The sequence below is a fragment of the Danio rerio genome, chromosome 24, assembly GCF_052040795.2.
Source record: "Danio rerio strain M-AB ecotype USA chromosome 24, GRCz13ab, whole genome shotgun sequence".
NCBI lineage: Eukaryota > Metazoa > Chordata > Actinopteri > Cypriniformes > Danionidae > Danio > Danio rerio.
In genome coordinates, this window is record NC_141044.1 from 34689640 (window position 1) to 34704048 (window position 14409).

The window sequence follows — 14409 nt, forward strand, 5'->3', positions numbered from 1 at the left end:
TGTTTGTGGAAAAGTCAGGATTGAGGGAAGGATGAATGCAGCAATGTACAGAGACATCCTGAATGAAAACCTGCTACAGAGTACTCTTGATCTCAGACTGGGGCAACGATTCATTTTCTTTAGCAGGAAAATGACCTAAAGCACCAACATATCAATGGAGTGGCTTCACAACAACTCTGTGATTGTCATTAAGTGGCCCAGCCAGAGCCCAGACCTAACTCCTATTGAACATCTCTGGAAAGATCTGAATATGGCTGTACACTGTCGCTTCCCATCAAACCCGATAGAGCTTGAGAGGTACTGCAAAGAGGAATGGGCAAAAATTCCCAAAGACAGGTGTGTCAAGCTTGTGGCATCATATTATTATAAGTATTAAGCAAATGCTGTTAATACTTGTGTACATGTTATATTTTAGGTATTTTATTTTTAATAAATTTGCAACAATTTCGAAAAATCTTTTTTTCACATTGTCATTATGAGGTAATGTGTGTAGAGTTTTGAGGAAATAAATTAATTTAATCCATTTTGGAAGAAGGCTGATACATAAAAAATGTGGAAAAAGTGAAGCTGTATGAATACTTTTCGGATGCACTTTACATCATGTATATCCTACATTTTGTATGTGCTTTTTAAAGGCAAAGGAGGGTTATACAGTGCGTTGTTAATTGCAGCAAAAAAAAACTGCAAGTTTTGAAAGAGATCAAGCCTCACTCAGATCAGAAAAAGTAACGCAAAAGTTATTATAAAAGTTAACTTATTATAAAAAGTAACACAACTAGTTGCTTTTTTGGGGGAGTAGCTCAATATTGTAAAGTTTTACTTTCTGAAGCAACTTACCCCAACACTGGCTACAACTTCTGAAATTGAACAGCCATGATTTATTGCAGTATAAAACAAAGCATAAATTGGAAGGAAGTGTACAAAACAAATGCTAAATGAAATATTACCATCACTTTGCTCCACTGGAAAAGCTTTATCAACCTGAAAACATAGAGTGGTCTACTCTTAGAAGTTCATTCAAGTTTACAACCACAAGTGTGAACAAATGGTGAGGAAATGTTCATTTTTGGGATAACTCTCTTTAATATATGTTACTTTTATATTAAAGCTCTCATTTATTTCAAACCATTACAATTTGTATATTTTAGCATGCACATGTCTGATTCAATACATGTCTAGTTATATATATTTGCATAGCCCTAAAAACATAGGGCGGATTTTATCAATAAATCCTAAAAACCATAAGATATCGCCCATCCCTATTGTCTGAAACCCTCCGTCATTCAAAACCTCAGATCACTTCATACTCTATTTTATGGTCTGACTTTAGGTGGAGTGTCATGATTACGACAACGATGGATCTCATGATTTGATTGGGATTTTTGAGACCAACATGAAGCGTCTTGAAGCGGCTTCTCGCTCGGCTCCGGTGAGCTTCTCATTGACACACATTTGACATCAGTGCATTTTGAATGTCTGAAATGTGAAAACAAACCCAATCTGCGTCCTACAGGCGGAGTTTGAGTGTATAAACAGCAAGAAGAAACAGAAGAAGAAGAGTTATAAGAACTCTGGAGTCGTGAGTGTGAAAGTTTGTCAGGTATTGTGTCATGTAAACACACTGGTTTGATTGAGGTTGTAACATTCTACAACAAACCCAATGTTGAACACTTAAAGATGTGTTTGTGCTTGCTATTTCAGATTACTAGGGAGTACACCTTTCTAGACTACATCATGGGAGGCTGCCAGATAAATTTCACTGTAAGTTCTACATTCGTTTAGTGTTCTATGTAATGTATACTATTTATGTTTATATTACAAGATTGTTGAATGCTTGATTCTGATTGGCTAATAGAAATTGTAAGGCGTGCAGTTGTTTTCAGATAATCGCACGGCTAAATTACAGTTCCATATCACTACGCTTAATGATTTCAGCTATTTCACAGTTCAATAGTATGGTTCTTTGTAGGGCTGCATAATAAAACGTTTCTGCTTAGATATCGCAGTTTGATCGTTCGCAATAGTCACATCACAGAATATGCAATGTTAAGTCTGGATAACGATATATGCTTTTGAGGCCTGTGACAGTTTTTTTAAGCATTCAGGATTTTAAAAGCATTCAGGCATAAGAAATCGTATTGTTTGTAACTTTAACCCTTTCACGCATGACTTTCAAATACTCCATCTGACCCTCCTTCGTGATTTTTTTGTTACCATTACTTAGACTTCATTGCATTCTAAAGTTTCTATGTTGATGCATCAGGTTTATCTCGTGACCCACCATGTATGTATAAATCATATTTAGTTTTTTTTGTCCTTTTCTGTAAGTATAATGATAGATTTATTTGTAAGATGACGGGTAATGGGTGATAAATGTTGTTTGTTTGGAAGCACGTATTAAATAAATTGTGATTTATGAAAAGTGCTGCGCACCTCTTTCTGTACCTAAGCGCACGCCATCAGATTTGAATTTTAGCAGTTAATGACATGTGCTCTGAACTTTCCAATCACACTGGTGTGATCGTATGCTTCAGGGACCAGCCAAGGCTGATCACACCAGTGTGATCATACACGTAGAAGGGTTAACAACGGTTTGAATTAAACTGTTTTAAAATATTTATACAACAAAGACTATGCAGTATTTTTTATATTTGATTATTCAATTACTGTACCAATAAAACTTTATTTTATTTGTATCTTTTTCTGTATTGTATTTATATTTCTCTCTCTCTATTTATTTATGCTCGTAGAATGTTTATTATATTTTATGCAGGATTCACTCCCCTACAAAATCATTCAAACCAATCTAAAACAAACATTTTTTTCAAGTCATCTGGTGAAACTGTATTATCGCAATATATATCGCAGAATAACAAAGAATCTCAATGCTCGAATTTTCCAATATTGTGCAGCCCTAGTTCTTTGCCTGGTACATTGATATTTTAGATTTTTTTTTTTCAAGAAGTAGTGATTCACACTCAAGCAGATATTATGTTTTTTTTTTTTTACCTTTTTAATTTACATTCCATAGGAAACAAAATCCCAAACCCTTTGACTTAATGCCTCACACTGAGGAAGGCATTGAGCCGAAACATTTGTGGTTTTGTTTCCTAAGGAATGTAGAATAAAGAGATAGAATATTTGTATGCGAATGGAGTGCAGATACTTTTTGAAATAAGTTATTTTGCAGCGACAACAGTCAAAAAAATCAAGACAGTAAGCTTTTAATGGGATGTGTAATAAATTAATACTACACACAAGAGCTGTTTGAGGACTAAAACATGCCAAAAGTCTTGAAATATAACATCTGAAGTTTTTTTTAGGTGTGTTAACCCTATAATAAGCAGAATCATTGCCTCCTGCTCATTGAATTATTCACAAATAATGCACAACTGCTTCAAGTTGTAACTGCGTCACCACCTAAGATGGTTTTTATTGTAATAATTCAACAGCACATCAGCAGTTATTTCTCACATCCATAGAATATTTTAAAGTTGATCAATCAATGAGGTATATGCACATGGACTTAATTTCAGCCAGCCATCCTCAGCACTTTTTTCCCTTATACAATTGTGACACTTAAGGTCTGATTTCTTTAAAATTCAGTGATCTTTACTTGCTGATAAATATACGATATGAAGTGGGTCTCAGACCAGACAAGAAGCACTGCATCAAATTCCATTTCCCCCTGCCATGTTTTTAAAATATGACAGTTTATTTTACCCCAGTATTTTGCATGGAGTTTCAGCGTTTGCCTGCTGATCGGCGCTAGCATCTCATTTACACTTGAACAACTAAATGAATGCTCAAGTCTATTTAACTGAATGCATTGTTATTACATTACAACATTGATGCTGTTAAGGAAACATTATGAAATCAAAATAATCAAATTAAGCTTTCATCGGAAGTTTATCATTGGCTGAAAAACACTAGCTGTGCATATACCCCCATTTAGAGAAATTTAAGGCACTGAAAAGGTCTTTAATGCTATTTTAAAAGGTATATTTTTGTAAAATTTTTGATTGTACAATGTATAGTTCTATGCTAAAGTTTGCATGAATTTAATCTGCGAATATGCAGATTATTATGCAGGTGCTGTGTAGTTCATGAAATCGATAAAATCCCGCCAGATTTGACAGATCTGCTTTGTTTACTGCAGTAACCAAGACAACACCTTTATTTCTGGAGTTTGGCGCCACCTGCTGGATTGGCATTTTCATTCAGTATTTGAAAAAGGTTTTAATTTAGGATTAGTTTCTTACAGCAATCAGTGTTTAGTAAATATATTTTAACTTAAAATGTCGCCAGTGTTACCAGTTGAAGCCTAAAGTTGTTTCGGGGTCATATAAGGAATGGAAAAAATCTTAAAATAGGTATTGAAATCCACTCTCTGATTCCTGTATTCCTGTATTCCTTCTTATAAATTGCTGAAAGTGTAAATTAAAATCCTGATAAATTTGAGTATTTAAAAATAGTTTTATGGAATTTTTCATTGTGGTTTCATTATATTCTTTTATGTTTGATTTTATGTTATATCCATGTGGTTGACATTTTTTATCTCCTCCAGGTGGGCATAGACTTCACAGGGTCTAATGGAGATCCCAGGTCACCAGATTCTTTACATTACATCAGTCCTCAAGGTGTGAATGAATATCTGTCAGCCATCTGGTCAGTCGGCCTTGTGGTTCAGGACTACGACAGGTAGATGAGCACAATGAGTACATTTTTTCACTTTTATTAATTTCTGAAGCTTTTATCACAAGAAACGGCACATTTTATGCACATTAGCTTAAAAAAGGGATACTTTAACTGGTGAAATGAAATCTATTTGTATCTAATGAATGAATATTTTTTTGATAAATTCTATTTTAATAGAATGTATATTTTAAGATAATGTTAGTGTATGTTTTTATTTGGGTAATAGTTGAAGGGAAGTGTATCTTTAATCAAATTAAAAGATCTTATATGAATTTTTATCAATGGCTTTAATTGGTAAATATTATTGCTGAATTTTAAATACTTGTATTTATAACTAGGGATGCAATGATACCAGTGTCGGGTCGATACTCGGTTAAAATACTCGTACTCGCATTGTACATAAAATGCCGATATCATGCAATGATACCACTCAACAGTACTTTACTACGTGGATGTGATTTGTTGTCCTGCCTGACTTCAATTAATGTATTATATATTAATACCTTAATCCTTGCATTATTAACAAATCGATACTGCAGAATAAACCGAAGATGAAAGTATGCGCATTTGTTGCAGCATGTTAAGATAAAATCGCTTAAAACATCTTAATATTTTAGAGAAAGTAGTCAAAGTCTGCTTAACCAACTAACTTATCCACCCACGACTCAACCTTATAGTTAAACTTTTTGATTACCTGACCTGCAGATTTATGGTGGGACTCGCGAGTATAATGTAAATGGTAATCGACAGAGTCTATTGATTTACAGGGTTGTCAACAATGTGTGTATGTTTTTGGCTTGGAATAGCCTTCTATTAAAAATTATTGTGTTCATCCTTGCTACAGGCAAAACATCAAACCTCCTTTCAAATTAATTGCACTTTCATTGAAACCAAATCTAAGAAGTATCGGAATCGGTACTCGGTATCTGCAAGTACACTAATTAAAATACTCGTACTCATATTGGTTTGTAAAAAAGGTGGTATCGGTTCATCCCTACTTAAAACACGTGTTGCCATGAATAAATCCAAAGCTGCTGACATGTCATTAAAGCATAAATAAAATAAATAAATAAACTACTGTAATAACAAAAATAACTTCAGTATATAAGGCTTTATTTTATATATTGTGTATTGCTTATTTTGTGTTAAGAGTTGGTATTTAAATTGTTCGAGGTCTAAAGTAAAACATGTTATATTTTACAGTAAGGCCTCATTAGTATACAATAGCTGCATTAACAAACATCAACCTACGCTATTATATTAATGTTAGTTTAAAATACCTAACTGAACTTAAATTCAAGTTACAAATGTTTAACGAGCTCTTAAAACATTAACATCACCCATTAATAAATCTTTTACAAGTGGTTTTCATAGTTAAGTTTATTTTACTAATGTTCACAAATGGAGATTTATTGTTAATTGTAAACAAGTACTAAATAAAAATATGCGTAAAAAATCTTTAGATTAACCACTGCGAAAATCTTAATAATGGAAGGCATTTCAAAGATTTAAGTAATATGTAATTTTTCAAGGTATTTTGAAGTGCCCATGGTAAAAAGAAATCATGCATGTTAGTGTTAGGTATATTGTATTATCATACCGTATATCAGCATGTCTTTTTATCATACAGTTGAATATTTTATGACTCATGCTTTCTTTTATATGCTGTAGTGATAAAATGTTTCCGGCGTTTGGATTTGGCGCTCAGATTCCACCTTCATGGCAGGTAAATAAACCAGCATCTGCTGTTTTTATTGCGTTAAACTCTCCGAATGCTCAGTTTAATGTTTTTTTTCTTTTTGTTGTTGTTTTTCTAGGTGTCTCATGAGTTTCCTCTCAACTTCAATCCTACAAATCCATTCTGTGCAGGTTTGTTTCAACAATTCTATCAGGTCTACCATCACCCACTTTCTACATATGACAAGAAATAATGTGTATTAACAGTGTTGTTTTAGCTCAAATATTGGATCATAGTGTTAACAGCGAGAAGGTTGTGGGTTTGATTCCCAGCAAATGCAAAAGCAAATTAAATGCAGGTTCCTATTTATTTAAATCTTTTTAATTGTTCTTTTGTATGACCAATGCAAATTATAGTGCAAATTAAATATTGTGACGTAAACAGTAAAGTATTGTCCATTGTTAATCCCATCCCTTAACCTCTCATTCATTAACTCAATTAACAATAAAACAGATTGCTATTTAAAGACATGTTAAGCAGCTTGTCAAGAAAAACAACACTTTAAAAAACAAATATTTAAAAGTATGAAAATAAATTTTTAAATAAAATACTTAAAAATAAATTATATATAAAAACAGTATAATATTACTAATACTAGTACGTTTTTTATTATACTAATACATTTTTATAGCTTAATATTTTATATTGGATGCTTTACAATAATATATTTGTCTATACACCTTAGATTAGTCACACTTGAGCTGTTATAACAAAAAACTACATAAATAAATTAAAATTGGTAGATCCAATATTAAATGTTAGAAAAATATCTTAAAATAACATAAAATTTAACATTCTAAAAAATGAACAGGGAAAATTTTTAGAAAAACAAACAAAAAAAAACTTTAAATTTTGTTGGAATTGGGGTTTGTATATATATATATATATATATATATATATATATATATATATATATATATATATATATATATATTGCAATAATTTGCTTGAATTTAAATGCATTATCTTTCTTTTTTTAAATGTGTTCGGCGACTAAAATTACATTTTACTGTATTTTCTGCACCGTTAGGCGCACATAAGAGCCTTAAAATTTTGTCAAAAACGGCCGTGCACCTGATAATCCGGTGCCCCAACTGCGCCAAGTTAAGAAGACGAACCAGAGTTTCCACGAGAACAAAGCGAGGGGGCCACAGTTAAAAGACCACTTGAACAAGGGATTATTGAAGAAAGAACAGCTTCCGTTACATTTTTTTGTAGATTGTATGTTTTAGCATGCGCCTTATAATGCGGTACACCTTATGTATAGGTTAAGTACAGAAATAGACCCCGTAATTGAGACTTCATTTTATAATCCGGTGCACCTTATGGTGTGGAAAATACAGTATATAAATATATCTGTTTAATAAATCTGTTTTGTTCAAATGTACCAAAATATATTACCTATATTCGCTGAGAAATTGATACAAATATTAATTTTCAAAATGTACTCATATATGCTGAGCACTGTATATATATATATATATATATATATATATATATATATATATATATATATATATATATATATATATATATATATATATATATATATATATATATATATATACAATATAATATATGTGTGTGTGTGTGTTCATGTGTGTGGGTGTGTTTGTATGTACACAACAAAAAATGTGAACAAAATTATTAATTTACAAAAATTATGTATTTACAGTATTATTGCTCAAGAAATTAATGATAACAGTAATAATAATTAACAGTCAAAGGTTTGATTAAAACATGCACACTTTCAATGCAAATGTTACTCGCTTAAGGTAAAAGCATGAATAAATATAACAGAAAGTTGCATTGATGTTTCCATAGGTGTGGAAGGTGTGATTGAGGCCTACAGGATGTGCCTTCCTCAGGTCAAACTTTACGGCCCTACCAACTTTGCTCCTATCATCAACCATATGGCTCGTTTTGCACAGCAGGCGTTACAGCAGAAAACGGCATCGGTAAGATTGAGGTCAAACGCACAATGATCCACCCATGCTTGATGCGTCTCTGACTTCACCTCTCTTTGTTTCAGCAATACTTCGTCCTGCTGATCATAACAGACGGAGTGATCACTGATATGGATCAGACGCGTGGGGCCATAGTTGCTGCCTCACGCTTGCCCATGTCCATCATCATCGTCGGCGTAGGAAAAGCTGATTTTACAGACATGGAGATTCTGGATGGAGACGACGGACGATTGAAGTCTGTCACTGGAGAACCGGCCGTACGAGACATCGTGCAGTTTGTGCCCTTTAGAAAGTTCCAGAACGTGAGTTTGAGGAGTTTTGTGCACTTTTTAAGCCTGCTTTGGCGTTGGCACTTTCTTTTTGGGCTCTGTCTCTCTCAGGTCTTTAATTTGGATTTATACTACAGTTTGAAAAGTTTGGGGTCTTTAAAACATTTATAATAGATTTTTGTGAGAAAGAAATTTTATTAAAAATAATACAAAAAACAAATGTAACTGACCCCAAATTTTTGAATGCCAATTTACTGTATATTGAGCATATTATTCCAAAGGGTATCTATTATGCTCTTTTACAATGTCCCGGTTCTGTTAAAAGGATGTACTAGAACTTGCTCTCATGCTTGGTGTTTCAAAATACAAAATAATTTTCATTACCACACCACCTGACAAAAATCTAATAATAGATCATAAACAAATAATAGCTTGACTTCTAGTTGATCATTTCGAAAAATGGCAGAAGGTAGATTTTTCTGATGAGTCATCTGCATCCCAATCATCACAAATACTGCAGAAGACCTATTGGAACCCACATGGACCCAAGATTCCTATAGAATCAGTCAAGTTTGGTGAAGGAAAAGCCATGGTTTGGGGTTACATTCAGTATGGGGGCGTGCGAGAGATCTGCAGAGTGGATGGCAACATCTACAGCCTGAGGTATTAAGACATTTGTGCTGCCCATTACATTACAAACCACAGAAGAGCGTACATTCTTCAGCAGGATAGCGCTCCTTCTCATACTTCAGCCTCCACATCAAAGTTCCTGAAAGCAAAGAAGGTCAATGTGCTTCAGGATTGGCCAGCCCAGTCACCAGACATGAATATTATTGAGCATGTCTTGTGTTAGAAGGAAGAGACATTGAAGATGAATCCAAAGAATCTTGATGAACGCTTTCTTTGCCATTCCAGATGACTTTATTAATATGTTATTTGAGTCATTGCAGAGATGTATGGATGCAGTCCTCCTGGCTCATGGGAGTCATACACAATATTAATTCTTTTTTCCACTGCAGCATGACTTTATATTTAAAACTGTACATTATTTCTGTTAGTGACCAGACTTTTGTCTCAGCAAAGTCAGACCTTACTGTCCTAAATAAATAATTTGGAGGCCTTTGCTTTTCATATAAGTCACTTCTGGATCTACTAGAACTTGGTCACATCACATCAACTAGAAGTCAAGTTATTACTTGTTGTTCCTAAAACTTGGATAGGCGACAAGACTTTTGTCAAGTAGTGTGCAATATCATTCTTCCCAGCCTGGCACTTGATTTAGTTCAAAAACTAAAAAATCTAAGTGTATTATGATTGGTCAGCCCCTTTGTTGTTTTGCCCCTCCCCCATCCATTGGAATTTGCATAGCGGGGATTTGGTCCAATTTGAGACATCATAAACCCCACAAAAATCACTTGTAGTCCAGACGAGTTGTTGGTTGTAGTTCTTTATATATATATATATATATATATATATATATATATATATATATATATATATATATATATATATTTTTTTTATTATTATTATTATTATTTTTTTAAACTAAATATCTCCCTTTACAGTGGACTTTGAAATTTTTGATCTTTTGCATGGCCAAACATACACACTACACCCTGACACATGCAAAAAGTGAAAAAGCATAATAGGACCCCTTTGAATGGGATTTTAAAGGAAAGACCGAGAAATAATTAGAGCATTGGTTTTCTCATTACCAGTGATACTCCAGTTTTTTATACATATGATATAAACGTATCTAAAAGCTAATGTTTAAGTCTAAACATTAAATTTCCAGGCTTTTGATGAAGACATATTTTAGAAAAATTACTATTCAGTTACCAAATGATTAGACACTTTCAACTAAAACAATTAACAACTGAAAAAAAACATGAAAGTCTTTGAAAATATATGTAGTTTAGACATGACCGTTTATTCATCAGTTTTAACAAATCATTTTTTAACTGAAAGATACTGTATGAACAGCTATTTGGTAACTAATCTAAGGTCTCAAGACTAAATACTTGCAGTAACAGATAAAACATGACGGAATAATTCTGATATATAAATACTTTAGTGAAATCAACTGTGCAGAAAAGTGAATGGAAACAGTTCCCAGCCCTACTCGGTTCTTTCTGCCAGTATACTTTGAGCAGAGCAGAACACAATTCAGTTTTACATTTAGATACGCAAAAATGAAAAAAAGATCATTTACTCACCCTCAAGTTGTTCTAAACTATTTTGGAAAATACTGATAACAAGTGTTTTTATAACATTATAATTGAAATTATAATCATATAATAATTTAATTATTATTTTATTGGTATTGGTTCATCAAGAATTAAATTATGGGTCATTTCTCCAGTTCAATCCCTTTCAGTTGTGCCATTATCCTAAATATCGGTTATCAGGTATTGGGCAAAATATCTTTATTAATGCTTATGTAGTTTGGTCAATACCGATCAGTTAATAATTATGGGTTGTTAGATGCTTTATTCTCCTAGGTATTGGTTATCTTTCTCCAAATCTTTGGTTATAATTGTCTAAAAATTCCAAATCAGTGCATCCGAAGTTTCCAATATCAGTCAGTTAATGGGTTGTTTCTGCCAGATTTGATTTACTTTAGATGCTTATTGTCTTTAATATTGGTTATCTTCCTCTAAATATTTGGTTATCAATATTGGCTAACTTTTCTTTATTAGTACATCTGAAGTTACCAATATTGATCAATTAATGAATATAAGTTATTTCTGCCACTTGATCCACTTAAATTCTTTATTGGCTGAAATATCAGTTATCTTCTTCCAAATATTTGGTTATTAGGATTGGCCAAAATTTTCATATCAGTTCTTCTGTAGTTACCAATATAAGTCTTTTGACAATTAAAAATTATTTCTGCCACTTGATCCACTTTAGTTGCTTTATTAACCTAAATATTGGAAATCTTCTGCCAAATATTTGGTTATTAGTATTGGCCAACATTTCCATATCAGTGCATCTGTAGTTAGCAATATCGGTCAGTTAATAATTATGAGTTATTTCTGCCAGTTGATCCACTTCAGATGCTATATTGGCCTAAATATTGGTTATCTTCCTCCAAATATTGGGTTATCTGTGTTGTTTAAAATTTCCATATAAGTGAATCTGTCGTAACCAATATTGGTCAATTAACAATTATAAGTCATTTTTGCCAGTTCATCCACTTTAATTTCTTTATTGGCCTAAATATCGGTTATCTTCCTCTATATATTTGTTAATCTGTATTAGCCAAAATTTCCATATCAGTGCATCTGTAGTTACCAAATATCAGTCAATTAATAATTGTAAGTTATTTCTGTCAGTTGATCCACTTGAGTTGCTTCCTTGACTTAAATATCGGATATCTTCTGCCAAATATTTGGTTGTCAGGATTGGCCAAAATTTCCATATCAGTGCATCTGTAGTTAACAATATCGGTCAATTACAAATTATGAGTTATTTCTGCCAATTTATCCACTTTAAATTCTTTATTGGCCTAAATATCGGTTATCTTCTTCCAAGTATTTGGTTATAGGTATTGGCCAAAATTTCCATATCAGTGCATCTGTTGTTACCAATATCGGTCAATTAATAATTATGAGTTACTTCTGCTAGTTGATCCACTTTAGGTGCTTTATTAGGCTAAATATCGGTTACTTTCCTCCAAATATTTGGTTATAGGTATTGGCCAAAATTCTCATATTACTGCATCAGTAGTTACCAATATCAGTCAATTAATAATTCTGCCAGTTTATTCACTTTAGATGCTTTATTGGCCGAAATATTGATTATTCCTAGCTACTAGACTCGGCCAATAAATTATGGGGTATTTCCGCTAGTTGATCCACTTCAGACAGGATACTGTTGAGAACAACTTGAGTAAAAGTAAATGATGACAGGTAATTTTTGCGTTGAATACCTAATACAGCATGCCATGGCTTCTAGCTTCTCACCTGTGCCTTTGTGTCCATTTCATTTCAGGCGCCCAGGGAAATGCTTGCCCAGTGTGTACTAGCAGAATTACCCCAACAAGTCACAACCTACTTCAGATATATAAACCTGTCACCTCCGAACGAGCCAAAACATTCATAGACATGTAGGGCTCTCTTCTTTATCTGCACCTGACCAATGCCATGCTCATGTCTATATGTTTTACCTCTTATCAATGCATTCTGCTGTCAGATCGGATGTTGCTTTTTGTTAAGACTACACCATCAACCTACTAAAAGCTGGTCTAAAGACAGTGAAGTTTTTTATTTGTTTTTTTAAAGAGCATGTTAGTGATGAGCATCTATAGGTGTCAGCAACATGCATACACATTACTTATTACACACACAGGGATGCACAGCAGCACACAAGCATCTTTAAATGTGAAAAAAATAAATGTAAAAGATTATTATTGTTTACATAAATTTGAAAACTGCCTACATGTCATAATGGATAATTATTGCATGTGTCAAAATTAGCCCAACTACCTATTTAAAGAGAGAATGAGATCAAAATTAGAATTGCCGATCCATTTCCTCGATATTAAAGCATTCTGTTTTTTACAAAGTCCACCATGTGATTAGTGAATCCACAATGGCACGACTGAAACTCGCTCTAAAAAGGAATGGAATGAAAGGATGAGAATCTGATTGGTTTAATGCAGGTTACACCCAGAACACACCCTTACGTCATTAAGAGAATAAGGACAGCCCTTTTAGACCATGCACCTTGCAAATTGCCCATTTCTCCATTGCTTAAAATAGCAAAAGTGAATTGTTCGATTCTTAAATAGATTAGGTTAGTGCTTGGATTGTTAAAATCGAGTGCCTGATGTTTGTATATGTGTATAATGACCAGTGGTGGAAAAAGTACTGAAAAGTCATACTTGAGTAGAAGTACCATTACTTGCCTAAAAATGTAGTGCAGTAGAGTAAAAGTATCTGTTGTAAATATTACTATTTAAAGTATGAGTAAAAACCCTTACCCTGACCCTTGACCTTTCAAAAGTACTCAAGAGTAGTGAGTATGATGCAAAAGCTGATGCATTTACATGTAGTTTGCGGATGTGTGTGTAAACGTAACATTCTGTAGTGCATTTAGCTATTGCCCAGCAGGCACACGGCGTCATAAGATGCTAATACTAGGTTAGATTTTGGTCGTGACGTCATGTGACCAAAATTCAATGTCTAGCCAGCATCTAAGGACAGCGTTATTTTGATGTCCAATAATGACGTCAAATGATATTGATCTTTGGTTGATTTTAGGTTGTGTTTGAAAGTAACCAAAATTCAGCATCGAGGCAACATCTTAAATCAAAGCCATATTGACGTTAAATACTGACATTTATTCATCAGGTGTGACAACCAAAATTCAACGTCTGAAAAATGTCATAGTGGTAACGTCCACACAACGCCAAGCTGTGACATCATTAGATGTTGATATTTGGTTGATTTTAGGTTGGACATTGATGTTGACCTGACGTTAAGTTCTGACGTCAACCCGATTTTTTTTTTTTTTTGTTCCAAACAGTATAACGTCCCCACGACGTTGGGGTACAACGTCAATCTGTTGTCATGTTGATGTCTTGTACCTGCTGTGTGTTTAAGGCCATTTCGGTCATCATACAGTAAACATCCATCATCTAAACCAGGGGTCACCAAACTTGTTCCTGGAGGGCCGGTGTCCTGCAGATTTTAGCTCCAACCCTAATCAAACACACCTGAACAAGCTAATC

The 14409-nt window shown here is 33.4% G+C and overlaps 1 protein-coding gene and 1 long non-coding RNA gene across 5 annotated transcripts in view; both read left to right on the forward strand.

Annotated features, from left to right (window-relative positions):
* The window catches only part of LOC147838080 (uncharacterized), a 982747-nt gene that overhangs the window by 302084 nt on the left and 666254 nt on the right, over nucleotides 1-14409 (forward strand). The gene's annotated exons all lie outside the window — the stretch shown is intronic.
* The window catches only part of cpne3 (copine III), a 31446-nt gene that overhangs the window by 14962 nt on the left and 2075 nt on the right, over nucleotides 1-14409 (forward strand). The window contains exons 8-16 of one of the 4 annotated variants that reach the window (XR_015524335.1): nucleotides 1331-1429; nucleotides 1514-1600; nucleotides 1702-1761; nucleotides 4568-4701; nucleotides 6370-6424; nucleotides 6516-6567; nucleotides 8261-8394; nucleotides 8469-8705; nucleotides 12669-14327. Coding sequence is in view for 3 of the 4 variants with exons in the window: in XM_087308258.1 (XP_087164384.1) it covers nucleotides 1331-1429; nucleotides 1514-1600; nucleotides 1702-1761; nucleotides 4568-4701; nucleotides 6370-6424; nucleotides 6516-6567; nucleotides 8261-8394; nucleotides 8469-8705; nucleotides 12669-12779 (969 nt within the window). In the remaining variant the exon portion in view is untranslated. 4 annotated transcript variants of the gene reach the window in all.